The sequence below is a fragment of the Prionailurus viverrinus genome, chromosome F1, assembly GCF_022837055.1.
Source record: "Prionailurus viverrinus isolate Anna chromosome F1, UM_Priviv_1.0, whole genome shotgun sequence".
NCBI classification, from domain to species: domain Eukaryota; kingdom Metazoa; phylum Chordata; class Mammalia; order Carnivora; family Felidae; genus Prionailurus; species Prionailurus viverrinus.
The window spans coordinates 61,070,317-61,096,726 of record NC_062577.1 but is presented as its reverse complement, the minus strand read 5'-3'; the positions used below and the strand labels follow the sequence as shown (position 1 = coordinate 61,096,726).

The 26,410-nt window shown below is 41.9% G+C and overlaps 1 protein-coding gene across 4 annotated transcripts in view; it reads left to right on the top strand.

Annotated features, from left to right (window-relative positions):
- ATF6 (activating transcription factor 6) overlaps nt 1-26,410 on the top strand; it is a 199,461-nt gene that overhangs the window by 24,048 nt on the left and 149,003 nt on the right. For all 4 annotated transcript variants that reach the window (XM_047839838.1, XM_047839837.1, XM_047839840.1 and 1 more), the window contains 3 exons: nt 4,498-4,718; nt 22,122-22,307; nt 23,437-23,528. In XM_047839838.1, the coding sequence (XP_047695794.1) occupies nt 4,498-4,718; nt 22,122-22,307; nt 23,437-23,528 (499 nt within the window). The remainder of the gene's footprint in view (nt 1-4,497; nt 4,719-22,121; nt 22,308-23,436; nt 23,529-26,410) is intronic.

The following is a 26,410-nucleotide window of genomic DNA, read 5'->3' as shown; positions in this document are numbered from 1 at the left end:
TCTTTCTGTGTGGCAGACACTGTTATAAGTGTTTCAGTGCATTATCTTGTTGAATCCTTACATCAGCTCTGTGAGGATAGGGACTATTATTATCTTCATTTCACAGAGGAGAAAATTAAGACACAGAGAAATTATTTACCCCAGGTCGCATAGCTGTCCTATTTTAGACAAGGTAGGCATTCAGCAATGCTGGATCCATAGTTTGAAGCCTTTGAAGAAGATTGACAAGAAAGAACTATTACAATCGATGAGTCATACATAGAAGCATTTAGCATTGAATCTAGCCATGTTCTGTTAAGGGGGATTTGCGTGTAATGCCTAAGAGGATTTTGAGCAGGCTGAAAGGGATAAACAGCCTTTTGGTATGTCCTTTTGGACCGTTTCCACGCTAGGAACAGCCGTCACTATGTTCAGCTGCTAACTGAGGCCCAGAACAGTTCTTTGCATTACATTTTACGATCTGTGAGCACCTTCGGGTCCCTGTTTAGCAAGTCACTCTGAGTTTTTCTTGAACACGTTGTATTAGAAATTTCTCCCCATTCAGTCTTGAGACCCAAGCAGGCCTGGAGTACTTAGAGGATCCTCGGTTTAGATGCTAGCTGATTTGGGGATAGTTGTGTACCCTGGGATGAGAGGGCTTGACGTGCGTTACAGAAAACAGGAGGCGGCGGTGGCCTGGTTGGACTCGGAGCCACATTCGGTCCACAGACCTTGCCTCAGTGGTGCTCTGTCTCCCTCACTCCATGATGTGGTTCTCTCAGCAAGGGGATGCTGCCAGCTAGGCCACAGACAGGACAGACTTGGGTTATTCTTCTGAGTTGAAGAAATATCCCGAAGCCTCCTGCATGTGTTAGCTGGAACTAGAAGTATGATCCCTGTCTTTGAAATGACTTAACGCTTTACACTTACCCCTCTTGTCTTTGGAATAATCCCAAAGTTCACCGAACAGTGTTTCATTTCAGGACCTTTTTATTGTACTTTTGAAACTCACAAGATGTGGAACACTGCTTCTAATAATGCTCTTTCTCGAAGTATGGTTTTAGGTCAAGTGGTTCCCAGCCTACAAACTGTGGACCTAAGGTGTGGGTGGTGGGAGTGGTAGCCTTGGGCATTGTGCAAAAGGCATCTGCAAACCCATAGAGGGGGCAGGCATTTTCTATACACTGAATAATTTGTTTTATATATCTTTGTACTCCGGGTTTTCAGATTTTTGTGGCTATAGTTCCGAGTAATAAACTATAGATTTATTTTAAATTTTTACTAAGTTCTTAATAGCCTTTTCTCAACATGTATTTTCTCAGTCCCCGGAAACTGAATGGACAGCCCTGACCATCTTGGGTGGCCATGATACTTTTTAAAAAAATTTTTTCTTTTTAATATTTATTTACTTTTGTGTGTGTATGAGAGAGAGAGAGAGAGGGAGGGAGGGAGGGAGGGAGAGGGGCAGAGAGAGATGCAGAATCTGAAGCAGGCTCCAGGCTCTGAGCTGTCAGCACAGAGCCTGACACGGGGCTCGAACCCAAGAGCTATGAGATCGTGACCTGAACTGAAGTTGGATGCTTCACCGACTGAGCCACCCAGTTGCCCCATACTTTTTGATGTTAAAGAAAAATACTTATATTCAGGGTGGGAACCCTTGGTTGAAGTTTTACATAATGATGAGTTAATAATGAGTGTTGTGTTTTCTTAACAAGTGTTACTAAAAAACTTGACATTTGGTCACATGCTATTTATTTAATTTATTTTTATATTTGCACATTTGGTCTAAGCGTATTTATATCTGCTTCTGAGTCATTTCCTTATTTTATACGTTTTTGTTTCATAAAAGGAGTCCAAGGGAAAAGAAGATAAAAATGTTTAGTGATCATTTTTGTCCAAGTAAAGTGTACGTATTACTTTCACATCTTTTGTGCTAATTTAATAATTTATCTGGGATGTAATGCTATTAACTAAATTCTACTTTTAGTATGCTTTTTGAGGCCATCTGAAACAAAGACTTTGATTTAATAGATGTGACTTTTTTTTATGCTAAGACAGGTGTTCTTAACAAACAGGTGTTCCGAAGTATTATTTAGATTTTCAGTTTTCCTTGATCCTTTGAAATACCGAGCTGAGTTTTACATGGGTCATGTTACACTGTCTGAAAGTATAATGCTTTTTTTTTCCCTTTAAAGAAGAATTATAAATATTTATGTAATTTTAGTTGCTGGTTACTTTAGTACCTTTATTTTGTTAGATATTTTGCTCAAGCAGCTGTGGATATTGGGGGAGGCTTTCAGCACCTGATAAAATTGGCCGGCTCTGAAAGGAAACATTGAGCAGGCAGGTAAGATTTTTAATAGACCACAGTTATGAGTTACAGGAGTCTTCTTTAGGTTAATGATACTGATTCTCCAATTAACATAATTGAAAAAATAATGTTAAATGTGAGGATTGAGAAAAGATTTGTAGGCCATTTTGTGTGTGTAGGGGGAGTTGGTATTGTCTACAGACTGTTTTAAATTACGGATTTATGTTTCCTGTGCCTGTTAGCTGCGAATTCATCTCAGATGGTTTTAACATTTTTTTTAAACAATGGTATCATGAACAACTTTATAAAAAATATATTAAAAAATTTTTGTCTAACGTTTGTTTATTTTTGAGAGAGAGAGAGAGAGAGACAGACACAGACAGAGTATGAGCAGGGGAGGGTCAGAGAGAGGGAGACACAGAATCCGAAGCAGGCTTCAGGCTCTAAGCTGTCAGCACAGAGCCCAACACGGGGCTCGAACTCACGAGCCTTCGAGCTGTGAGATCATGACCTGAGCCGAAGTCAGCCGCTCAACTGACTGAGCCACCCAGGCACCCCCAAAAGTATATTTTTAATTGAAGTCTAATTAACATACAGTCTTACTAGTTTCGGGTGTGCAGGTAACGCCTGAACAACTCTATACGTTACTCAGTGCTTATCACAGGAAGTGTGCTCTACATCCCTTTATCTCACCCTTTTCCCACCCTCCTCCCCACTGGCGACCACTCGTTCTCTGTATTTAAGGGTCTGGTTTTTGTTGCTGTTTGTCCCTTTTATCTGTTGGTTTGTTTTGTTTCTTAAATTCCACATATGAATGAAATCATACAGTATTTGTCTTTCTCTGACTTATTTCACGTAGCATTATGTTGTCTAGATCCATCCATGTTGTTGCAAACAGCAAGATCTCGTTCTTTTTTATGTATTCCATTGCCTGTATTTACCACATCCTCATCCATTCATCTGTTGATGCACACTTGGGTTGCATCTGTATTTTGGCTATTATAAATATTGCTGCAAGTTTTAACATTTTGATATTTGTAGCTCCTGTCTTTCCAAGTATTGAGTTACTGAATCACCGTTCATATATTTTTGGTGTTGTATTTCTAAATCCGATTAATTTAAAATACATGGCTCTCTTGGGGTGCGTGGGTGGCTCAGTCAGTTGAGCCATGACCAACTTTGGCTCAGGTTATGATCTCGCAGTTCATGGGTTTGAGCCCCGTGTCGGGCTCTGTGCTGATAGCTCAGAGCCTGGAGCCTGCTTTGGATTCTGTGTCTCCCTGTCTCTCTGCCCTTCGCCTGCTCACTCTCTTTCTCTTTCAAAAATAAACATTAAAAACAATTTAAAAAATAAAATAAAATATGTGGCTCTCAGTGTTCAGTATAAAAGTCTTGTTACTTACAATATGAAAAATATTTTTGGGGCGCCTGGGTGGCGCAGTCGGTTAAGCGTCCGACTTCAGCCAGGTCACGATCTTGTGGTCCGTGAGTTCGAGCCCCGCGTCGGGCTCTGGGCTGATGGCTCAGAGCCTGGAGCCTGTTTCCGATTCTGTGTCTCCCTCTCTCTCTGCCCTTCCCCCGTTCATGCTCTGTCTCTCTCTGTCCCAAAAAATAAATAAACGTTGAAAAAAAAAAATTAAAAAAAAGAAAAAAAAAAAAGAAAAATATTTTTTAGTACTAATTTCAGAGGTTGATAGAAAAATCTATGTATAACTTACCAAGTTTGGCACACATACAGTTGAGAAAAAATATGGAAATACATTATTAATGATAACTTCAAAGGGAACAAATTTAGTTTTCATTAAAAATACAACAACAGAAGTGTGTGTGTGTGCTGCTATTGATTATGTTTTAATTGGTGGGGTTTTTGTTTCTGTTTTTTTTTAATGTTTATTTATTTATTTTGAGAGAGAGAGCACAAGCAGGGGAGGGACAGAGGGAGAAAGGGAGAATCCCAAGCAGGCTCTGTGCTATCAGCATAGAGCCCAGTGCGGGGCTCGAACCCATGAAACTGTGAGATCACGATCTGCAAAATCGAGAGCCAGACGCCTAAGCGACTGAACCACCCAGGCACCCCCTTCATTGGTGGTTTTAAATCCCTTCAGTGTCATCTTCCTGTTACAGCCGCAGAAGAGACCTGAGTGTTCGGCATCCTCTGCCTCAATGGTCGTGCACGCTGTGATTCCTTCCCTTTTTTCTGCACTCAGGTCCAACAGTAGTGCTCTCTTCGCCTGCCGTGGTCCAGCTTCAGGCACCTGGAGTCCTGCCCTCTCCTGCCCCGGTCCTTGCTGTCACCGGGGGAGCCACGCAACTACCTAATCCCATGCTGAATGTGGTGCCGGCCCCTGTGGCCAACAGCCTGGCGAATGGAAAACTCTCTGTGACTAAACCTGTCCTACAAAGCACCGTGAGAAGTGTGGGCTCGGATGTAAGTGTTGAAACCCAGTGCTTTATCATACCTGATTTCAAAACCAACAGAACCAAAACACGTTTTGTTTTCCTTGCCTTGTTTCTGTTTTCTAAATTATTTTATACTGCCTCAAATAAAAGAATGTGCTGGGATTGCACATCCGTTCTTTGGTGGCAGATTATTATGTTAGAACCCAAGCAAAAAGGTTTGAAAGAGGCTAAAGTTGTTTGATAAAAAGTGACGTATAGGGGCGCCTGGGTGGCTCAGTTGATTGAGCGTCTGACTTTGGCTCAGATCATGATTTCATGGCCTGGGTCGGGCTCTGTGCTGACAGTTTAGAGCCTGGAGCCTGCTTCAGATTCTGTGTCTTCCTCTCTCTGCTCCTCCCCCACTCATGCTCTCTCTCTCTCTCTCTCTCTCTCTCTCTCTCTCTTTCTCTCTCTCTCTCAAAAATAAAGCAAGCTTGGGGCGCCTGGGTGGCTCAGCCGGTTAAGCGGCCGACTTCGGCTCAGGTCATGATCTCGCGGTCCGTGAGTTCAAGCCCCGCGTTGGGCTCTGTGCTGACCGCTCAGAGCCTGGAGCCTGTTTCAGATTCTGTGTCTCCCTCTCTCTCTGCCCCTCCCCCGTTCATGCTCTGTCTCTCTCTGTCTCAAAAATAAATGTTAAAAAAAAATTTAAAAAAAAAAATAAAGCTTTGGGGCGCCTGGGTGGCTCAGTCAGTTGAGCATCTGACTTCGGCTCAGGTCATGATCTCACAGTCTGTGGGTTCGAGCCCCACGTCGGGCTCTGTGCTGACAGCTCAGAGAGTGGAGCCTGCTTCCTATCCTGTGTCTCCCTCTCTCTCTGCCCCTCCCCCACTCTCACTTTGTCTCACTCTGTCTCTCAAAAATAAATAAATGTAAAAAAAAAATCAAAATAAATAAAGCTTAAAAAATTAAAAAAAAGTGACGTCTGCATACTTTGCTGTAACTCCTTCTTTCGAGCCCTCTCCTCACATTCTTCAAGCCCTTCCCCAGCCCAGGCAGACACTAGTGTCTTACAGGATTCTTTCAGGTCTCCTGATTGAAATGTCTTTGGCAAGACCCAGATAAGAGTCTGTAGACTATTTTCTCATCAGGGTTTATATTTCTGTCCTGACTTATGAAGGGTTTTCACCCCTGGGTAATAACTTCCTGCTCTTAGGAATTCTGTCTCAGTGACTAGTTGGTGTTTTCCCATCTTTGCAAATCTTCAGGTTTTCTAGCCTGTTGAAGGTTTCTTTTTTTTGTAATTTATAAATCACAGAGTTTCCTAAGATCTGGCCTCCCTGAAGCCAGTTACAGCATTTGCCAGCTCACTCTGCTTTCTTAAAAAGTGGCACAAAAATACCTCACGTTATGTACTAAGAAGCAATTGAATATCATGGGCCTAAAGTTTAATGAAAGTTAAAGTCAAATAACCATTCTAATAGTGGATTCTCTCAAATTGTTACTGGGAAGCCAAACTCATGTGTTTTCTTTAAGATAAAAGTAGATATTACTGGCTGTGAATATTGCCACACTACCTTTTCTTCAGGTATTGCGAAGTACTTTTAAAGTCCTAAAGCGCTGTGAGTTCTTAAGGTTATCGAATACTGTCTGATCGGTCCACCCTAATTTATTAACCCAGCGTGTCAGCCCGGTAGTGAAATTGCTCCTCTGTTGCATTAAACACAACCGAGTGACCTCAGCTGGAAATATTGTAAAGACCCATAACAAAGGAATATTTTCTGATGAAGCAGAACATTGAAGGTCTGCAGTAATTCCCATAGCGTTTATAGGTATTGAAAACCGCACCCAGACGCGGGGGAAGATTAGTGTCGGATGAGAATAGACATGGATGGTACAGGATTAGCCTTGACTGTTAACGTTCCTTTAATTTGAGGTCCAGAAAAGGTTAAGCACAGTGCCTGTGGCATAATAGGCACTAATACACAGTGTGTGTTTCAGTTGAAGATGAAACGATACGCTGGCATTTGCTTGAGATACTCTGGGGGTGGGGCGGGGAGCCCAAGATGGAGGAAACAAGATCGGCAAAATGTTGACAATCATCAAAGTTGGGTGTGTCGTCTTTCCTTCCTTGTGGTGTGTGGGAAAATTTCCACAGTAAGTAAACAACAATCCAAAACAATTCCGTGGTTTTGTCAGTTAAAAAGTTGTATGGGGGGGCGCCTGGGTGGCGCAGTCGGTTAAGCGTCCGACTTCAGCCAGGTCACGATCTCGCGGTCTGTGAGTTCGAGCCCCGCGTCGGGCTCTGGGCTGATGGCTCAGAGCCTGGAGCCTGTTTCCGATTCTGTGTCTCCCTCTCTCTCTGCCCCTCCCCCGTTCATGCTCTGTCTCTCTCTGTCCCAAAATAAATAAACATTGAAAAAAAAAAAATTAAAAAAAAAAAAAAAAAAAAAAAAGTTGTATGGGGCACCTGAGTGGCTCCGTTGGTTGAGCATCCGATTCTTGATTTCAGGTCAGGTCATGATCCCAGGGTCATGGAATCGAGTTCCTGGTTGGGCTCTGTGCTGAATGTGGAGCCTGCTTGGGATTCTCTCTCTTCTACCCTCCACCCTTCCTCTGCCCCTCCCCTGCTTGCACATGCGTACTTGTTCTCTCACCCTTTTTCAAAAAAAAAAAAAAAAAAAAAAAGGATGGGGGGGAGCCTGGGTGGCTCAGTCGGTTAAGCGTCTGACTTCGGCTCAGGTCACGATCTCACAGTTCGTGGGTTCGAGCCCCGCGTCGGGCTCTGTGCTGACAGCTCAGAGCCTGGAGCCTGCCTCGATTCTGTATCTCCCTTTCTCTGTGCCCCTTGCCTGCTTGCTCGCTCGCTCTCTCTCTCTCAAATATAAATATAAAAAAATTAAAAAAGAAAAAAAAGATGGTACAACCAATAAAAGAAAGGGTGTGCTTTTCATAGGAGGCTGAGAAGGCTAAGAATGATGAAAGAGGATTTTTAAAATGACCCTTTAAGTTTTCCTTTTAATCCTCTTTAAATTATAAATTGAATGTTTCTTCTGTGCAATGGAACTAGCAACAGAAAATATCAAAGTTGTCTTTATTCCATGTTAGGACATTTAAAGTATTTATTTATTTATTTTTAATTTTTTTAATGTTTGTTTTTGAGAGACAGAGTGAGTGCATGTGTGCTTGCATACGAGTGGGGAGGGGCAGAGAGAGAGGGAGACACAGATTCCGAAACAGGCTCCACGTTCTGAGTTGTCAGCACAGAGCCCGATGTGGGACTCGAACTCATGAGCTGTGAGATCATGACCTGAACTGAAGTTGGATGCTTAACCTACTGAGCCACCCAAGTGCCCCTAAAGTATTTGTTATGAAATACCTTAGACATGGAAAAAGGTAGAGACTAATTAGAACTTTAGAAAATATAGATTAACAGTATGTCACAGTTGTTAAAATACTAACATAATGTTAGTCCGTATTCGTAGACTTAACAACGTCCGATCATGGGCCAGTCCAGAGGAATGTGGCTAGGATGGGAAGGGTGTCTGGAAACTACGTTCTGGGTAGAGGCAGCGTTTAAGGTTTGGAATGACTCCGTAAACTGAAGAACACTGAATGTAGATCTGAGAGGCGATTCTAGGACGTGAAGGTTGATGTGTGGAAAACAGGGTGATTGATCTGGGTTATTCCAGAGGACTCACCTAGAACAGGTACAGGTAGCGTTATTTAGAAAGGGTCCTTCCAATCCTAAAATCCTTTGATCCAGTCGTTGTATTTAAAAATAGGAGGAGATCTTTTAATTTCTTTCTTCCAGCTAATGTCTGAATAATAAGCATCTTTTTTTAAAATTATTTTTTAATGTTTATTTTTGAGAGAGAGCGAGAGAGACAGAGTGCAAGCAGGGGAGGGGCAGAGAGAGAGGGAGACACAGAATCTGAAGCGGGCTCCAGGCTCTAAGGTGTCAGCACAGAGCCCCACTGGGGACTTCAACTTGTGAACCGCAAGATCATGACCTGAGCCCAAGTAGGATGCTTAACCAACTGAGTCACCCAGGCGCCCCTAAATAATGAGCATCTTCATGTTGGTACTCATCATTGTGTTCTGCTGACCCATTTTGTAATCTCTGAACATTTCAGTTGATTATTTATTGATCAATTAGACATTCACTATAACTTCTCTGGTGCGAAAGACCATGTTTGTTCTGCTCTTACACCCTTAAGAGTATTCTGTAAATCTGGTGAATAATTTACTGATGAAGCCTCCATCAACATTGAACTGGGGGACGTGTGAGATGCAGAAGTATAGAACCAATAGGTATGATTTTTTTTTTAAGCAGTATTTATTGGCTAGCATTCTTACTACTTTTCAGAGTTTAGAGTCGACAGTATTATAGGAGAAAGATTTCAAGTACTGTGTGTCTAGTGCAAGAGACCTAAAGGCGATTAGAATAAATTTTCTAGTCAACCTGAGTTGAGGTTTTGTGCTTATTTTTCCTTGGCCTGCATATCAGGAAGTGAGCCAGGCTTTTTCAGTATGAGTTTTCTGGTAGAGGTTTTGACTTAATGTTTATTTCAAGTGAAGAAACATCAGTCTGTCCTATCAGCTGGCCAAGCCTCTCAGGAACCCAAAGTAAATTTGTTCCAGAAGGAGCTGCAGGAAACTTTGATCTGCTGGGATGGTCTCCTGTGTTAGTAACGTGGTTGACCTTAGTAGTGCGTGCGTTTGTTAGACTCAAGTCCCATGAAATTATGATAAATTTGAAGTGGTATAAATTTCTGATTAAAAATGGCCCAAAAGAAAAATTTTTCATTATGTGCTTTTTGTGCTTTTAAGCCAAAAGTGTGGTGAAAAAGCAGTAATTCAGCAAAAGAAAGCATATCAGTCTTTTGTGGCTTTGTAAGGCTGACATGGCTTCTTTTTTCCTACCTTTTTTGTTCTTTTGTTTGGCTAGTTTCAGTCTCTGGAGACCTGCTACTGCCCTAAGTAGCGTTTTTTGCATACCATATTCTGCAAACTGCATTAAGTGCCACATTTTCTGTTATGAAACAGTTTGCCTGGTTCAAATTATAATCTCACTCTTCCTGCCTTTTGCTGGTAAATCTGTTCTGTTTAACTCTTGGAAACCTCACCTAAGTTTTCAAGAAATGTGGTTGGTTTTTGGCTCTGAGCGTGATGGAAAAAATGAACATGGTCTCTCATTTCAGGGTAGAAATTCTCTTATGCAGTTTCTTAGTAAATGGCAATCTTGGAACTACAGAGTTGCCTTCATAGGAGAGCGTGCTTATCTTTCTTTAAAGGGCTGTTGAATGTTGCCAGACGTGGAACCAAGGGCTGAAAGCAAGCAGTCTGTTTAAATCTGCATTGCCATAACTACTGCCCTCTACCCACCATAATTCCATAAAGTTCATGAAGCATTATGGCTCTGGTTTTAGGTCCATGGAGTTATATTGTTGTAGTTGTCTTGTTTGGGATAAAAGACCAGGAAAAAAAAAAAAGTGTGGTGAAATTGTATTGTGTGTCCTTCGCACTGGGCCAAGGTGAAGCAAACCCCTATTGGAAATCAGTAGGTGGTAACAGTGGAAAGAAAATGATCAGGAGCTAGGTCAGAACTAGAAATCACATCAGATGGGAGGCTGATCCGGGAGAAATCACATCAGATGGGAGGCTGATCAGAGACAGGCTCTGCTGACAGGAGGCCCCAGGCCTTCTTCTCAGCCCATTCACCCCATGAAGCATCTTACAAACCTTTTATTACCTTGTACTCTCTGATTCTTTACTTAGTGACCTTGACCCTCCCATCCTAGTCTCTTCCCTTTGGGGGATCCTGCCCTAATCACTAAAGCCATCATAAGAAGCTGGGTGCTGGGGAGATCCCTTTCTCCCTGCCTGCAGGTATTAGAAATGGCGTGAGTGGGATTCTTCTAGCATAGTGGACTGGAACTTTGTCGCTTCGTTTCTCTGGAGACACCGTTACACCGTTAGGTTTAAGATTTCGGGTATGTTAGTACTGTGAGCGTGGAGGTCACATGATATGGGCCCAGACGGATGCTGTGCACACGGTGTTTCTTTATTACAGTGAAGGAATGCTGAGCTTTACAGCAAGTGGTGGGCAAGTTTCCTCATTGTCCAGAGGAAGACGTTACCTCATCTCTCAAGGTTTCTTGCTGGAAACAGCCCTGAGAAATGGCCTGGGTAAAGAGTGGTCAGGGCCTTGTATTCTTGGCATGCCCGGGAAGACGTATAGTAACACGACTCACAAGAGACCCTAGAGAAGTCCCTTTCAAGGAAAATACAAATCTAACGTAATTTATTTCCAGTGCAAAGCAATGCAGAGAAACTGTTAGAAAAATGGAGAGTGCCTGTGCTCTATTTTGGAAAAAAAAATTTCTTTTTCTTTTTTAATGACGCTTAAGCTGCTCGTTTTATCTGTGACACCCAAGAATGGGTTCTCTGTTAGGTCTAAGAGTGAGCTGAATGTCCTTAAATGGTGTGGCCAGCTTAGATCTAAGAAGATAAATAATGAATAGATACTTTTTATGACTAAATTCCTTCACAACACAGACACGGGCTCATGATATTTCTGTAGGCTTTGAAAGTAAAGGAATCCGTCAGAACAAATTCAACAGGAAGGATTTGGAGACCGAAAAAGCCATCCGGATTTTAGTAAAAGATTATTTCTGTGCTGACTGCTTTCTGGCTTTGCTGCTAGCAGGGACTCTGCAGATCAGAGAAAAACATGCTTTGTTAAAATATTTGTAGTTTCTCCTTAGATGGAGGTGTGGGCCTTCTAAAAATTTATCTTGAATAAGGACTTTGGCAAATCATTTCATTTGTGGTTACAGTGGTTTTGGAAAGGGAACAGAAGGTGTTTCTCCCCCCGCCCTGCTGGTACCACTCTTAGATTTGTGTCATTAGGTTAGATTTGTGAACTGTGGCAGCTGTGGCAGTCTTTGTTCTGGTTTTGGTTTTTTTTTCAGTTTGGCATCTTGATCAGGTTAATAAATAATTCTTGAAAAAAAATTTTTTTAACGTTTATTTATTTTTGAGAGAGAGAGACAGAGCATGAGCAGGGGAGGGGCATAGAGAGAGGGAGGCACAGAATCCGAAGCAGGCTCCAGGCTCCAGGCTCTGAGCTGTCAGCACAGACAGGGCTCAGACTCACGGACTCCAAGATCATGACCTGAGCCGAAGTCGGCCGCTTAACCGACTGAGCCACCCAGGCACCCCAGGAAATAATTATTTTTAAAGGGATGCTGATTTCCATCTTAATAAATAGTTAATACTTAATTCCCTCTTCTCTGGTTTCCCTTCCTGCAACCTGTTCCTGAAGACAGTCCTTCCATGCCCCAGATGCTTTGTAGCTACTTGGTTCCCCTGTCCAGAAGCAGTCACTGTTACTAGTTTTTCATGCGTCGTTCCTGAGACAGTTCCTTAATATGTTGGTATTTACAGTTTTACCTATTTACCTATTTTACAAAAATGGTAACTAGTGTCTACATGCTGCCCTGCACCTTCCTTTTCCCCTTCAGTATATCTTCACGTACTTGGCGTATCGGCACTTAGAACATTTTCTTGTTCCTTTACTAGCTGCGTGGTAGCCTGTTTCGTTAGGGTGTCCTAATTACTTAAGGTTTTTTCTTTATAAGCAGTCCCTTCATTGAATAACTCGGTACTCATTTAATTTTGTTTATGTGCAAGTATATCTGTAGGAGAAATTCCTAGAACTGAAATTAGAGGCAGAAGGCAGGTAGTTTTTACATTTTGATAGATATTGTCAAATGGCCCTCCATAGGGTAATTCTAATTTATTCTTCCACTTTGAGCGTATGAGAGAGAGTGCCAGTCACAGGGCCAAGGACAGTGTCTCCATACACAGCTCCCTTTTTCTTCACATCCCCCCTTTGCTTGCATCATTGATTATAGTACTGGGTATGTGCATTTGTCTGGAGAGAGAGTCTGTAGCTTTCTATGTAATTTTTTTTTTTAATAGCTTGTTGAGATAAAGTTCACCTTTAAAAGATCTAAAATTTAGTGGTTTTCAGTATATTCACAAAGTTGTGCTATGACAGGAGCTGCTATCTAATTGCAGAATGTTCTCATCCCCCTAAAAAGAACCTCCATACCCATTAGTGGTCATTCCTATTCCCCTCCTCTCCCCAGCCCCTGGCAATCACTAACCTGCTTTCTGTTTGTATGGAATTGCCTATCCTGGACATATTATGTCATGGAATTATACACAGGGTGGCCTTTTGTGTCTTCCTTCCTTCCTTCCTTCCTTCCTTCCTTCCTTCCTTCCTAAGTTTATTTATTTTGAGAGAGAGAGACAGAAAGAGAGAGCATGAGTAGGGAGGGGAAGAGAGAGAGAGAGAGAGAGAAGGAGAGAGAGAGAATCCCAAGCAGGCTCCACACTGTCAGCGCAGAAGAGCCTGATGTGGGACTCGAACTCACAGACCATGTGATGGTGACCTGAGCCAAAACCAAGAGTTGGACGCTCAACCGACACACACACACAGAGAGAGAGAGAGAGAGAGAGAGAGAGAGAGAGAGAATGAGCAGGGGAGGGGCAGAGAGAGAGGGAGAGAGAGAATCCCAAGCAGGCTCTGTACTGTCAGCACAGAGCCTAATGTGGGGCTCGATCTCACAAACTATGAGATTATGCAAGAGTCGATGCTTAACCAGCTGAGCCACACAGGCGCCCCGAGATCAAAATCAAGGAGGCTTAACTGACTGAGCCACTCAAGCACCCCCAAACCCTTTTTGATTTAGAGAGTATTTACAAATCAGTGAGGAAAATGCAAGTTAACCCAATAATCAAATGGACAAAATACGTGACTACGTAATTCACAAAGGAGAAGGGCCAAGTATTTCTATGGCTGTCTATTCTGGAAGGGGCATGCCCCCTGGAAGATTATATTTTATGACTGTGAAAGAATATTAATTATTAATGGAAGAGAACTTTTGACTGGTTAGATAATGATATGCAAGGATTAAAAGTGTTAGGGTTAAAATTTTCTGTGGCTCTGCAGGTGTGTGTGTGTGCGTGGGTGCATGCGTGTTAGGCTTTGTATATGGTGATAATACTAGTTATATTCATAATAATGATATCTCAGATATTTACAAGTTGCAGAAACAAACCATAAGAGACTTTTTTTTAATTTTCATTTTTTAACATTTATTTATTTTTGAGAGAGACAGAGACAGAGTGTGAGCGGGGGAGGGGCAGAGAGAGAGGGAGACCCAGAATCCGAAGCAGGCTCCAGGCTCTGAGCTGTCAGCACAGAACCCAGTGCGGGGCTCGAACCCACGAACCGTGAGATCATGCCCTGAGCCGAAATCAAGAAACCATAAGAGACTCTTAACAATAGAGACCAAACCGGGCGTCAGTGGAGGGCGGCGGGTGGGGGATGGGTTGGGTGAGTGATGGGTGTTAAGGAGGGCACTTGTGTTGAGCATGTAAGATACTTAGATGTAAGTGATGAATCGTTAAATTCTCCCGAAGGCGATACTACATTGTATGTTATATATATAACTAGAATTTATATAAAAATTTGAAGAAAACAATTAAAAAAAATTACAGAAACAAAAATTCTCCAGAGAACACCAGTACCTTCACCCATTCACCTGTTAACATTTTACCCCATTTGCTTTATTAGTTTGTTCATTCTGCCTGTCTCTCCATCCACACACATACTCGGTTTTCCCCCCTGAACTACTGTAGAGTAAGTTACATACTCTGTAGTCCTTTACCACTAAACATTTCAGTGTGTATTTTTTCAGAATAGGGATAATCTCTTACATACCCACAGTATAGTTATCAGCTTCATTAATTTACATTTGTAAAATACTTTAATCAGCTCTCAGTAGTACAGTTTTATCAGTTGACACAATAATCTCCTTTATTGAAAAATTTCCCTTTCGGTACAAGAACCAGTCAAGGGCCAGATACTGCATTTGGTTGTTATCTGTCTGTAGCTTCTTTAAATCTGGAACATTTCCACAGTCCTTGTCTTTTTGACGCTGTAGGGGAATTCGGCTCTAATACAGTTTGATAAGTACTTCGCATTCATACTGGGTTATAAGTCATTTTCACAGAGTCCTGTTTGATTCTTACGAAATCCTTGTAGAGTGGGTACTGTTGATTCCCATTTTACCACGGAAGGAATCGGTTAGGTGTTTCAGCCCAGATCATCTTGCTAGGATGGCTACATTGATAAAGTAGTGTGTGCCGCACTTGTCTAAGTGCCTGACCCACAGATATTTAAGCCTCCTAACAGCCCTTTGAGGTGAACGAGATCCCCGATACATCCAGAGTAAGGGGCACACCGAGGGATCTTGGGGGAGTGTGAGTTATACTTGGGCTGTTTTTCAGTTTCTGCAACGATTAAAGGTGATTCCCAGGTTTTGTCTGTTTTTGTTTCGTAAGTCATTTTTAAAATTTAAAATCTGAAAATAGGAGCTGGGTTGTGGGCAGATATTTTCAATATTGCTTTATTTGCGCAGTTTATCTGAGCAGCTATGAGGCACATTGGTGATGGAGTTCAGAATTTTTGCCTCCTCACTCAATCTGTTCACGGCTGCAGGGTAGCTCCCCTTACTGAGCCTTTCGTATGTGTGGTACATTGTAGTTTACAAGGAACCTTCGTGTCCATTCGCTGTGTAATCCTCGCCTAATCATCTGACCTGCTCCATCTGAGTTAGGATTCAAGCCTAGGCCTTGTCTCAGTCCAGTGCTCCTGTCACCACTCTGTGCTCCGTTAACGGGGCTTTACTTTCAACGCAGCCCTGATGCAGCATGAATTTCAAATTATTACGTCTTAAAACTTGCTGCTGCCTTTTCTCTCCCTCTACAAATGTATTCTCTTAATTTGTAAAAATTTTCAGCAGGTGGTTGTAAGTCTTGAGAGACAAAGTATAGAGACTGATCTTAGGTGAACAATTTGGTGATCTCAAAATCGACAGCAAAGTTAGTCTTATCCGTATCTTATGATGCAGTAGTCATTTCCGGGACGTGCGGTAGTTCAGTATGGGTGGTTAGCATCAGTACTGGAACCGTTTTGGTTTTAGATTGAATGAGACCTTTAGGGGATTCACGGGGTGGCTCTCAAGTTTTTGTCCACAGCCCACGGTCCACAGTAAGAAATGTGTTTTACATCTTTCTCAACACACACGGTCTAGGGAGACAATAAGTAAGCTCTTACTACATTTAAAAAAAAATTTTTTTTTTTTAACATTTATTTATTTTTGAGACAGAGAGAGACAGAGCATGAACGGGGGAGGGGCAGAGAGAGAGGGAGACACAGAATCGGAAGCAGGCTCCAGGCTCTGAGCCGTCAGCCCAGAGCCCGACGCGGGGCTTGAACTCACGGACCGCGAGATCGTGACCTGAGCCGAAGTCGGACGCTCAACCGACTGAGCCACCCAGGCGCCCCAAGCTCTTACTACATTTAAAGCATTCTGTTTCCTTTTATTTTATCCTGTGCTTTTCTGTCAAGTTTTTTTTTAAGTCTCTTATGACCCACTAAATTTATCATGCTACTTGCTACTGGGTTATAATAGGTTCAAGAACACCATTCTGGTCTAACCCCTTTTTATTACTGCCGTGAAAACGGGCCCTGGGAGCAGAAATGAGTCTTCTAAGATCTTCCAGTTACTTCATTGCAGTCCTAGACTAAGAATTAAGGACACCAGTTTCCGGTACTGTATTGTCATCTGATGACTTCAGTTACTGTTACTCTTAGGTGGCTGCTCCGCTTATTTCTGGGGGCGTGTGAAGCAGGGGAACCTGCTCCGAGGATCCCTGATGATCCCTGTACATAGGACGTCCTCCGTCCTTCAGGAGGCCGTGCCCGACTGCGCAGGTTTGCCTGAGAGCATCTGGTGGACGTTTCTGCCTTTGCCTTTCTGCCGGTCCTTCCCCTTCGCTCAGAACAGGCGGTTGCGTAGGGCAGCCCGGGCCTGCAGTTAGCAGGGGTTGCGTCTGTTACCTTTTCTCACTCGTGAAATCATACTACCTGTCCAAAGGCATTCCGCGTTAAAAAAATAAAAGTTTGTAGGGTGAAGATTATTGCCTTGACTCTGCCAATTAAATGGCTCAGGTGGCCAGTAATGAAGCTGCTTTATTTAATTTTTGGTGACCAGGAACTGGGTATAATACACACACACACACACACACACACACACACACACAACTTAATAGAAGAAGTAAAATGAAATTTTGGCTTTCTGTCATGAGATTTGAGAAGAGTACAGGTAGTATAAGTGGAAAGTTTCCCCTTTTCTGTTTTGAACAATTTTATGAGAAAAAGGGGAGTATTGTGTATATATATATATATTTTATTTTTTTTAAGGAGTTTTTTCTTTATTTTTTAAGTTTATTAATTTTGAGAGAGACAGAGACAGTGTGAGTGGGGGCAGGGGGACAGAGAGGGAGAGAGAGAGAATCCCAAGCAGGCTTCCTGCTCCCAGCGCAGAGCCTGATGTGGGGCTCGAACCCATGAAACCATGAGATGATGACCTGAGCCGAAATCCAGAGTCAGACGCTTAATCTACTGAGCTACCGAAGTCCCTTTCTTTTTTCCCTTTTTTTTTTTTTAAAGTTTATTTATTTATTTTGAGAGAGAGAGGGAAGGTGAGAGAGAATCCCAAGGAGGCTCTACACTGTCAGCACAGAGCCAGACGTGGGGCTCAAACTCCCAAACCATGAGATCATGACCAAAATCAAGAGTTGGAAGCTTAACTGACTGAGCCACCCAGATGCCCCTAAAAGAGTTTTTATTTTTATTCATTTATTTTTTAGAAGTTTTCATTTTTGAGTCACTGTACCCAACATGGGGCTCAAACTCAAAACCCTGAGATCAGCAGTCACAGGCTCCGTGGACTGAGCCAGCCAGGTGCCCCCAAAAGGGAGTATTCTTAAGATTCCCAAGAGAAATCTAATTAGAATACTTAATTGATTTGAATATTTAAAGTAAAGTTGTGGGGCACCTGGGTGGCTCAGTCAGTTAAGTGGCCGGCTTCGGCTCAGGTCATGATCTCATGGTCTGTGAGTTCGAGCCCCGCGTCGGGCTCTGTGCTGATAGCTCGGAGCTTGGAGCCTGCTTCTGTTTCTGTGTCTCCCTCTCTCTCTGCCCCTCCCCCATTCGTGCTCTGTCTCTCCCTGCCTTTCAAAAATGAATAAATGTTAAAAAAATTTTTAAAAAAAGGAGTAGTAATAAAGTTGCCACAGATTAAATTTGCTAATGATTTTAGCTGTACACGTTTTTTTGGAATGTATTTATAAATATATTTACTGTGATATGCAGTAATATATGTTACATAAATTACAAATGTGTGAGTTATAAAATGTGTGTGTTATATAAATTAGAAATTGGCTTTTAAATCAATTTCAAATAGACAAAGTTTCTTTCTTCTTTTATTTAATGGAAAAATTGGGTTGTCTAATAAGATGAAGAGGTTAATCAGTGACCGTTTCTGCTTTAGGTATCAGTTTAGAGGGAGAGATTCACCGAAATAAGAAATAGAACCAAGGCAATGGCACCCATGAAGCCAGTGATTTCATCCATGGTGATCAGTACTTGATCTGGCTTGAGTTTGTGCGAGATGTTGGAATGTATTTTGTAGCATTAAAATATCCTATTTTTGTATCTGATTTATAGCCATACAGGACTTTGAAGCTCATTTCTTAGCAACATCACAGAATCAAAGGTCTAGATGGTCAATTTTTTTAATAAGAACATAATATAGTATTGCTTGATCGTGAACTTTTAAAATTAAAAAACAAAATGCAAACGGATTTGGAATTTTGACTCAAATTGGTGGAGCCTTCAAAAACAAAAGTACATGTTCATCTGTGAAAGTTCTTCTTTTCTACAAGTCTTTCTTACAGTCAAATGTTTGTTTAATAATGCAACACCTTATTTTACAGTGTAGTGGCACTAAAGGGAGAGTATTTTATAGCTGTGAAGTTTTTCCTTTTTCTAAGCACAGTGCTTGATGGGAGAGTTGTCTGAAGCAGGATGATCAGAAGCAGGGACTGACCACCTCTTCGCTCATTTCAGTCCTGTTAAAGCATCTGACAGCCCATAAGTGAGATGTGCCAATTGATTAATGAGCCAGAGTACTGATTTTATGTTTTCAGACTGTTAGCACAGGAGATGAAGCATTGTAGATACAGGTGTTTCCATAGCCTTCCTTTTCAAACAGGTGCATAATGAAAGTAAGCACGGAGTTCACGAGGTTAGGGTGCCATGTTGAGATTCAGGACTTCCCATTTGGTATAAAAAGCAGTGTGGTGCTGTCATGTACCAGGATTGTGTGTGCTGGGCTTAGAGTCACCTGCTCTAAGTTCTAGCTGTGGCACGTCTACTCTCCAACAGTGGATCCGATGAGGAGGCTTATTTTAAAGAATCTTGAAAACTGTAATAATTTCAACAGGAGGAGATTGATATAGAACATCAAGATAACTGAAATACCATGCATTCTCATTGCATGTCAAAGCTGATCATAATACATCCGGGGTGCCCGAGTGGCTCAGTTGGTTAAGCGTCCAACTCAGGTCATGATCTCACGTTTTGTGAGTTTGAGCCCTGCATTGGGCTCCACGCTGACAGTGTGGAGCCTGCTTGGGATTCTCTCTCTCCCTCCCTCTCTCTCTGCCACTTCCTTGCTTGTGCTCTGTCTCTCTCAGAAAGAATGAACAAAAGAAATAAATTAAAAAAGATGATCATAATACATTCATGCAAAAATCAGTATACAAAATAATAACTACAGTGTAATTTTTCTTGTAAAATATACCCCCCACCAGAAACACAAACACCATGGGTGTGTGTGTGTGTGTGTGTGTGTGTGTGTGTGTGTATGTGTGTGTAGTCTGAAAATCATAATTTTTTGGTCTAGGAAATACAGAATAACTTAAATATTATACATTCAAATAGCTGAAGATAGCTTGCTGAGATGTAAAGTTGGAACTCTTATGTTTGGCAATTCCTGTGGGTTTCATTTATTTTTACTCTATCCTTTGTGTTTATTGGTAGTATTGCGTGTTTATTTTTGGAACTATTGTATCTTTTTCTCTGGGAAGCAATGAATGGCCACAGGTGGTTTTCATTTTTTTTAGCATGAGGCATGTACACTGACAGCCTTTGAAACTCTCATGCTGTATAATGTGCAGGTGCTTTTATTGTTTATAGAAATTCCTAATCCTTGTTTGAAATTTATTAAATGGTGTGCCATCTGTAAGCCTCCCTAAATTCCGCAGATTAATTAGCCTTTAAAGTAAGGTTGCCTTTTATCTAACGTTAGTATAAACTCTTCCATCTGGGAACCTTCTCTTTCATGCGCTTATTCAGTGTTCTGTATACTTTAGCACTCTGGAATTAAGTATTAATTATGGACCTTGGCCTTCTCAGTAACCATGAAGACCACTTAGAATAACAGTAGACTGAACAAAGTGGCATTGTCCAGAGACTGCTTTGACGTGGTGAAGAATCATCCATCATGGCTTGGCCGCTGCTGCGTGTGTGTGTGTGCGTGTGCGTGTGCGTGTGTGCACCGTGTTACTGAAGAGCGGGATGGTTACTCCTTAGGGAAGGTTTGCCGATGATGGTTACATAAGTTAGCATTCCTATGAAGCTTCAGTAAAGGAAGGAAAAAGGAGAAAAACACCCTCTTTTGACATCTCCTGTAGGTTTTTTTTTTTTTTTTTCCCCCTTGTAGCTTCTGATTGAAAGTTTGTTGACAGTATTTGGTGCAGAGGGATTGGCTTTGGCTCTTTCGAGGAAGTGTTGTGTGGGGTTGGAATTGTGTTATTATTTTAAAAGAAATCAATATTATTTAATTCTGTTTACTGGTCTCACTGAGCCATTGAATGCCACAGAGTGGAACGTTTATTTTTTAAAGTCAGTTACAAAACCTATAAAGTCAGTAGTTCAGTCATCTGTGTACTTTAAAAATAATCAGTTTAATATTATTTGGTGCTTTTTATGGACTTAATTTTGCTGCCTCACCCTCTGCCTCAAATAAATTAGACTAATGCTGTTAGTTCATTATGGACAAATAGGTTCCATAAGTTCTCACTTAGAAAATGTGACGCAAATAATTTTTCTCAGTAAGTTGTGATTATGGAAGATATTGTGGGTAGTAAGCAAACATGTAGAATTACATAGTTTTGGCTTCTAATGTAAAAAATTGAGGTTGAGAGAGAGTTAACACTCCCGAAACAGTGGAGAACATTAAAGTGTTCAGGTCTATTTTCCAAATTATAAGGGCGTAAGACACTCAGGAAAGATGGTTTAGCATAAGCACAGTGTGGAGGACCCTGAGATTTAGGTTAGTGGAGGAGACCGCATTACAAACTGGCGTAGATGGTATGACTAAAGGAATGAATTAGGTGTGTGTGGAGATTGGAGGGTGGCCTCAAATGATCAGAATTTGGGTGTGGATTGAATGGTTGTTGGGTTAGGGCAGAAGGTTTGGTTATTTAGTGGGGTGGTCACATCATGGAAGGCCTTGAAAACAGGTGGCCAACTATGATGCATGAATAGCTTGTTTTTGCAATAGAATAGCAAGGTTTGTTGTTGTTTTGCAGGGTGACTAATCTTGCAGATGGTAGACAGGAAGAGATTGGAGACCATTGAAAATATGTAGGAGACTATTGCAGTAGCCTGTAGGGATGTGGTCATGAGGGCCTGCTTTAGGAGGGTGACAGCAGCAATAGAGAGAACAGATTAAGTGAGACAACACTGTCCCGGGAAGAAACTTGGTCATTAACATAGCCTCAGTGCATATTTAGTGAGTGAATCGGGTTGAGAGAGGGGATAAATATGGGGAATGAAGGAAAAATAAGTTGATGGTCACTTCCTCCTAGATATCTTGAGAGGCATTTATGACTGAGAGAAGATGGATAGATAAATCCAGATAGAGGGAGATGATGAGTTCAGTTTGTGGGAACTGAATTTGAAGTGATGGTAACTTTGCAAGTAGAAGTGGCCTTATAAGCAGTTGGATACGGGGTTCTGGAAAACAGTCAATTCAGAGCCTGAGTCTAAAGGTGTGTGGATATGTACATATGTGTATATGTCAGGACACCTTCTGAGTTTCGTTTCTTTTCTTTTTCTTTTTTTTCCCTGAGTTTCTAAAGGGAAAATTGGAAGATCAATAAATAAGCCTTAGAAAAACATCAGGAGAAACCATTTCACGTTTAGGTTTTAGAAGGCCTTAACCATTTGATTTCATTTTGCTTTGTTTAATATTTTTTAAAACCTGTTTTAAAACAAACGTAACCTATGTTTCGAACAGATATGTTTTAAAGCAAACATAATAGTTGTTTGCTTTTTTTTTTTAGTCGCTTGTTTTGTTTGTTTTTTGCTATGAACAAAAAATAATTGTTAAATAAAAATCAGTCTATTCTGATCTGGTTCTAAAATTGGAATGTTTCGATTCATTATAACTTTTTCTAGATTGCTGTACTAAGGAGACAGCAACGTATGATAAAAAATCGAGAGTCCGCGTGTCAGTCCCGCAAGAAGAAGAAAGAATATATGCTTGGCTTGGAGGCCAGGTTAAAGGCCGCGCTCTTGGAGAATGAGAAGCTCAAGAAGGAGAACGGGTCACTGAAGAGGCAGCTGGACGAAGTGGTGTCCGAGGTGAGGGCCAGCGACGCAGCCCCGACAAGATGGGTTCAGGCATTCTTTTTTCCTGAGAAACCATTGGGAATGGTGTGCATTTTAAATTGTGTAAACTAAGAGTACTAGGAAAAAGAGGGCGCGTTAAGCCCTAAAGCATTTGCAGTCGGAATAAAAGCATTGGGAAAAGGAGCTCGCGAATTGTACCTCCCAACCTGCGTTCAAAAGATGTGTTTCCCGGGTACCCCTCTCTTTCTGACTAAGTGAATCAACGTGAGGACCTTCAGTAGTCCCGCCAGGTCTTTCCTTTTAAAAAAGAAAATACAGGGGTGCCTGGCTGGCCCAGTCGATTAAGTGTCCAACTTCGGCTCAGGTCATGATCTCCCAGTTTGTGGGTTCAAGCCCCGCATCGGGTTCTGCGCTGACAGCTCGGAGCCTGGAGCCTGCTTTGGTTTCTGTGCCTCCCTCTCTTCTCTGCCCCTCTCCTCCTCATGTTCTGTCTCTCTCTGTTTCTCAAAAATATATAAACGGTTAAAAACAAATTTTAGAAAGAAAATACAAAATAAAATTTTAAATCGTTTCTCTGTCCACCGGACCCCCATTATGTTTTTTGCATGTTGTTGCCATGCTGGTCCCGATAAAGTCGACCTTCTCCTTGATTCTGTTCCTGAAACCTGCAGTTTCAGGATTTGCCACTGCAACGCTGTCTGGAACTGAATGGATGCCTGTGCCCAATGAGTGGGCTTCTTCCATTGGGGTTCTCTGTTTTGCCCTGAGCGCACGGGATATTTAAGAGTCGGTGGGGGGGGGGGGGGGGGGAACTACAGATGTATCTGAAAATTCTTTGAAGACCCATAGAAGTGTTAAATGGTTGAATTCTTTCCTTTTGGGGGGAAGAGGAAAGTGCAACATTGGCCACTATGTTTCTTTTCTCCTGCTCCTTTGTTTTTCTCTGCTACCATCAGGGAACTAAGAAGGCTGCGCTCTAGCCTTGTGAAAAGTACCATTTCCTCACCTTTGAGGTTTGTTTATTATTATTATTATTATTTTTAACTAATAACTGCTGAAGAGGAGTGTGCTTATCTTACCCGTTGCTTTTTGCGAGATTAGTGTGTAGTTTAACCGTATTTGACATGGTTATTTCTTTCAGAACCAGAGGCTTAAAGTTCCTAATCCAAAACGAAGAGCTATCTGTGTGATGGTGGTGTTGGCGTTTATAGTGCTCAACTATGGACCCATGAAGTGAGTGTGTTTCGTCTGCAAACACTGTTTATTTATTTTGGATACAAACACTAAAAATTTTAGTTCTCATTGTTTTCACCTCTAGTCATAAGCTAGGGAAAAACAGATTTGTTTTGTTTTCCTCGGAGACAATATTTAGGTGAGAAGAAAGGAGAAGAAAGACTCATTCCTCTTCCTTGTTCTTAAGTCTAGTGGAAAAATCATGTCGTTTAATGGAGAAAGCCTTAAGTTATTAAACAGATCGGTGGTGAGGCAGAGTTTGAGCCCCGCGTCAGGCTCTTTGCTGACGGCTCGGAGCCTGGAACCTGCTTTGGATTCTGTGTCTCCCTCTCTCTGCCCCTCCCCCACTCATGCTCTGTCTCTCACTCTCAAAAAAAAAAAAGAAAATTAAAAGATTAAAAAAGAATTAAAAAGAATACAGAACCATTACATGTAAACATAAGTAACATTTTTATGGAAAATAACTATTTTCCAGACCCTCAAAAATTGAGTGAGAGGAGTAGCATTATTTTATTTATATTTGCCAAAAATCTTGATAGAAGCCAGCTCTATTCTCCTGTTTCTTCCTGCAGTCCGTTGTGATAAATTGTTTTGGTTGAGATAAACGAAGAAAATCTAGATTCCCATAGGTATGTAGTTGAAAAGGGGAGAACCTTGCTGACCCTTTGAAAGAATCTTGGGATCCTCAGGGCTTCACAGAACTGCTGCCTTAATTTCTTTAACCGTTCTCCTATTAATGGGCATGTAGGTTATTTTGAGTTATACAAATATATATACATATTAAATATATACCAGATATACATTTTAAACACATAAATGTTTATGTGCACATATAAAAATATAGTTATGTAAAACACAGATCTAAAACGTATACATATAACATGTATTCATATATATATGTAGAAAGAGCATATGTTATGGGTATATATTTATTAGAATCTAAGTATTCTAAAATTTTTTTTTTTTTCAACATTTATTTATTTTTGGGACACAGAGAGACAGAGCATTAACGGGGGAGGGGCAGAGAGAGAGGGAGACACAGAATCGGAAACAGGCTCCAGGCTCTGAGCCATCAGCCCAGAGCCCGACGCGGGGCTTGAACTCCCGGATCGCGAGATCATGACCTGGCTGAAGTCGGACGCTTAACCAACTGCGCCACCCAGGCGCCCCTAGAATCTAAGTATTCTAATTCATACCTTAGAATTAGAAGGTATGAATATCTGGAATCGTGATGGAGTCTGCCAGCTTGCCTCAAGTGCTGTGTGCTCATTTCGCATCTAGGCTATTATATAAGGTGCTTATTTATTCATTCAGTCACACATCCGGCAGATATTTATAGAGTACTTACAATTTGCCAGGTAGTGAGTAAGGAGCCAGGGATGCAAACACGAATACGAGTACAGACTAGTAAAAGAAGTGGATGTGGAAACAACGGTAGCATGAGTAAGACTTACGTAGATGTCATCTAAAGATGGGGGCCTACTCTTGAAGGGACACAGAAGTACCCAGTAGCTCTGATAATGACAGTCTCGGAGGCTTTATGCAGTAGCATTCGATGAACAGTAAAGAGGACGGGGTTGGGGATACGTGTTGTTTTGTAAGCCCTCATGAATTAATAGAGATTTGGGGGGGGGAAGAGAAATTTATTTATTTTTAAAAATATTTATTTAGAGAGAGAGTGGGAGCTTGAATATGCGTGCGTGAACAGGGGAGGGGTAGAGGGAGGGAGAGAATCCCAAGCAGGTTCCGTGCCCAACACAGAGCCTGAAGTGGTCTCGATCTCACAGCTGTGACATCGTGACCTGAGCTGAAATCGAGTCAGATGTTTAATTGAGCCACCCAGGTGCTCCGCACTTATTTATTTTTGAGACAGAGTGAGAGAGCGGGGGAGGGGCAGAGAGAGGGAGAGAGAGAGTCCCAACATATGTTGGTGCAGAGCCCAACATAGGGGTTGATCCCACGAACCATGAGATCATGACATGAGCCCGTGTCAGGAGTCGAATGCTCAACTGACTGAGCCACCCACGTGCCCCAGAGACAAAGACAAAATGTTTTTTGATGACTTAATGATTTTTACATCTGAGGATGAAGGGGGTGTGTGGGGGGATGGCTCTCATTTCTGTGAACAGAGGATTGATTGATTTTGAGGAGGAGGAGACAAATCTCCTCTGATTTTGATTCAGAGGAGACAGACGATGGTCCCATTTTATCAAGACGGTTTTGTGTCCAAAAAATTAGACGGACGGTACAAACAGCAAAATTGAGAATGGAGAAAGCTCAAATACTTGAACATCCTGAGGAGCAGTCAGAGGAGATCTGTGTCTGTTTCTTCGTGGAGGCTTTTGGAACAGAAAGCCAAGAAGTACTGGGCAGATCTGGGAAGTGTTCAAGTTTAAAAAAAAAAGCATGCTTTAAAAGACTTAGATCGAAGAAAAGCAACAAAGAGCTGGAGGGAATGAAGAAATATCAAAGTATCTTAACAGGTTGGGATTTGTCCAGACACCAAGAAGAAAGGAGAAGAGAAACTGGCCATGAAACTCATAAAAAGCCAGGAACTGTTTCTTCTAGAGAAAGTCTGGCACGGATGGTAAAGCATCAAAGCTGAGAGGGCAGCACGAGCGGCCTGAAGGACTGACCCGTGCCCCCCTGCACCAGACGTTGGCGGTGTTGCTGCTCCATCCCGTATGGTCCTGGGAAGCTAGCTTGATTGACCCTGTCATTTGCAGCCCCTTCACTTCAAGACTGAAGATCTGCTCAGGGCTGGGAATCTTCCAGAGGAGCAGAAACTCCCCAGTTGAACCTCATTAGCACCACCTGGAACGTATCTGGTGCCTGACTTCCACGTTATGGCCTTGTAGATCTGTACACCTTGAGCGTTACTG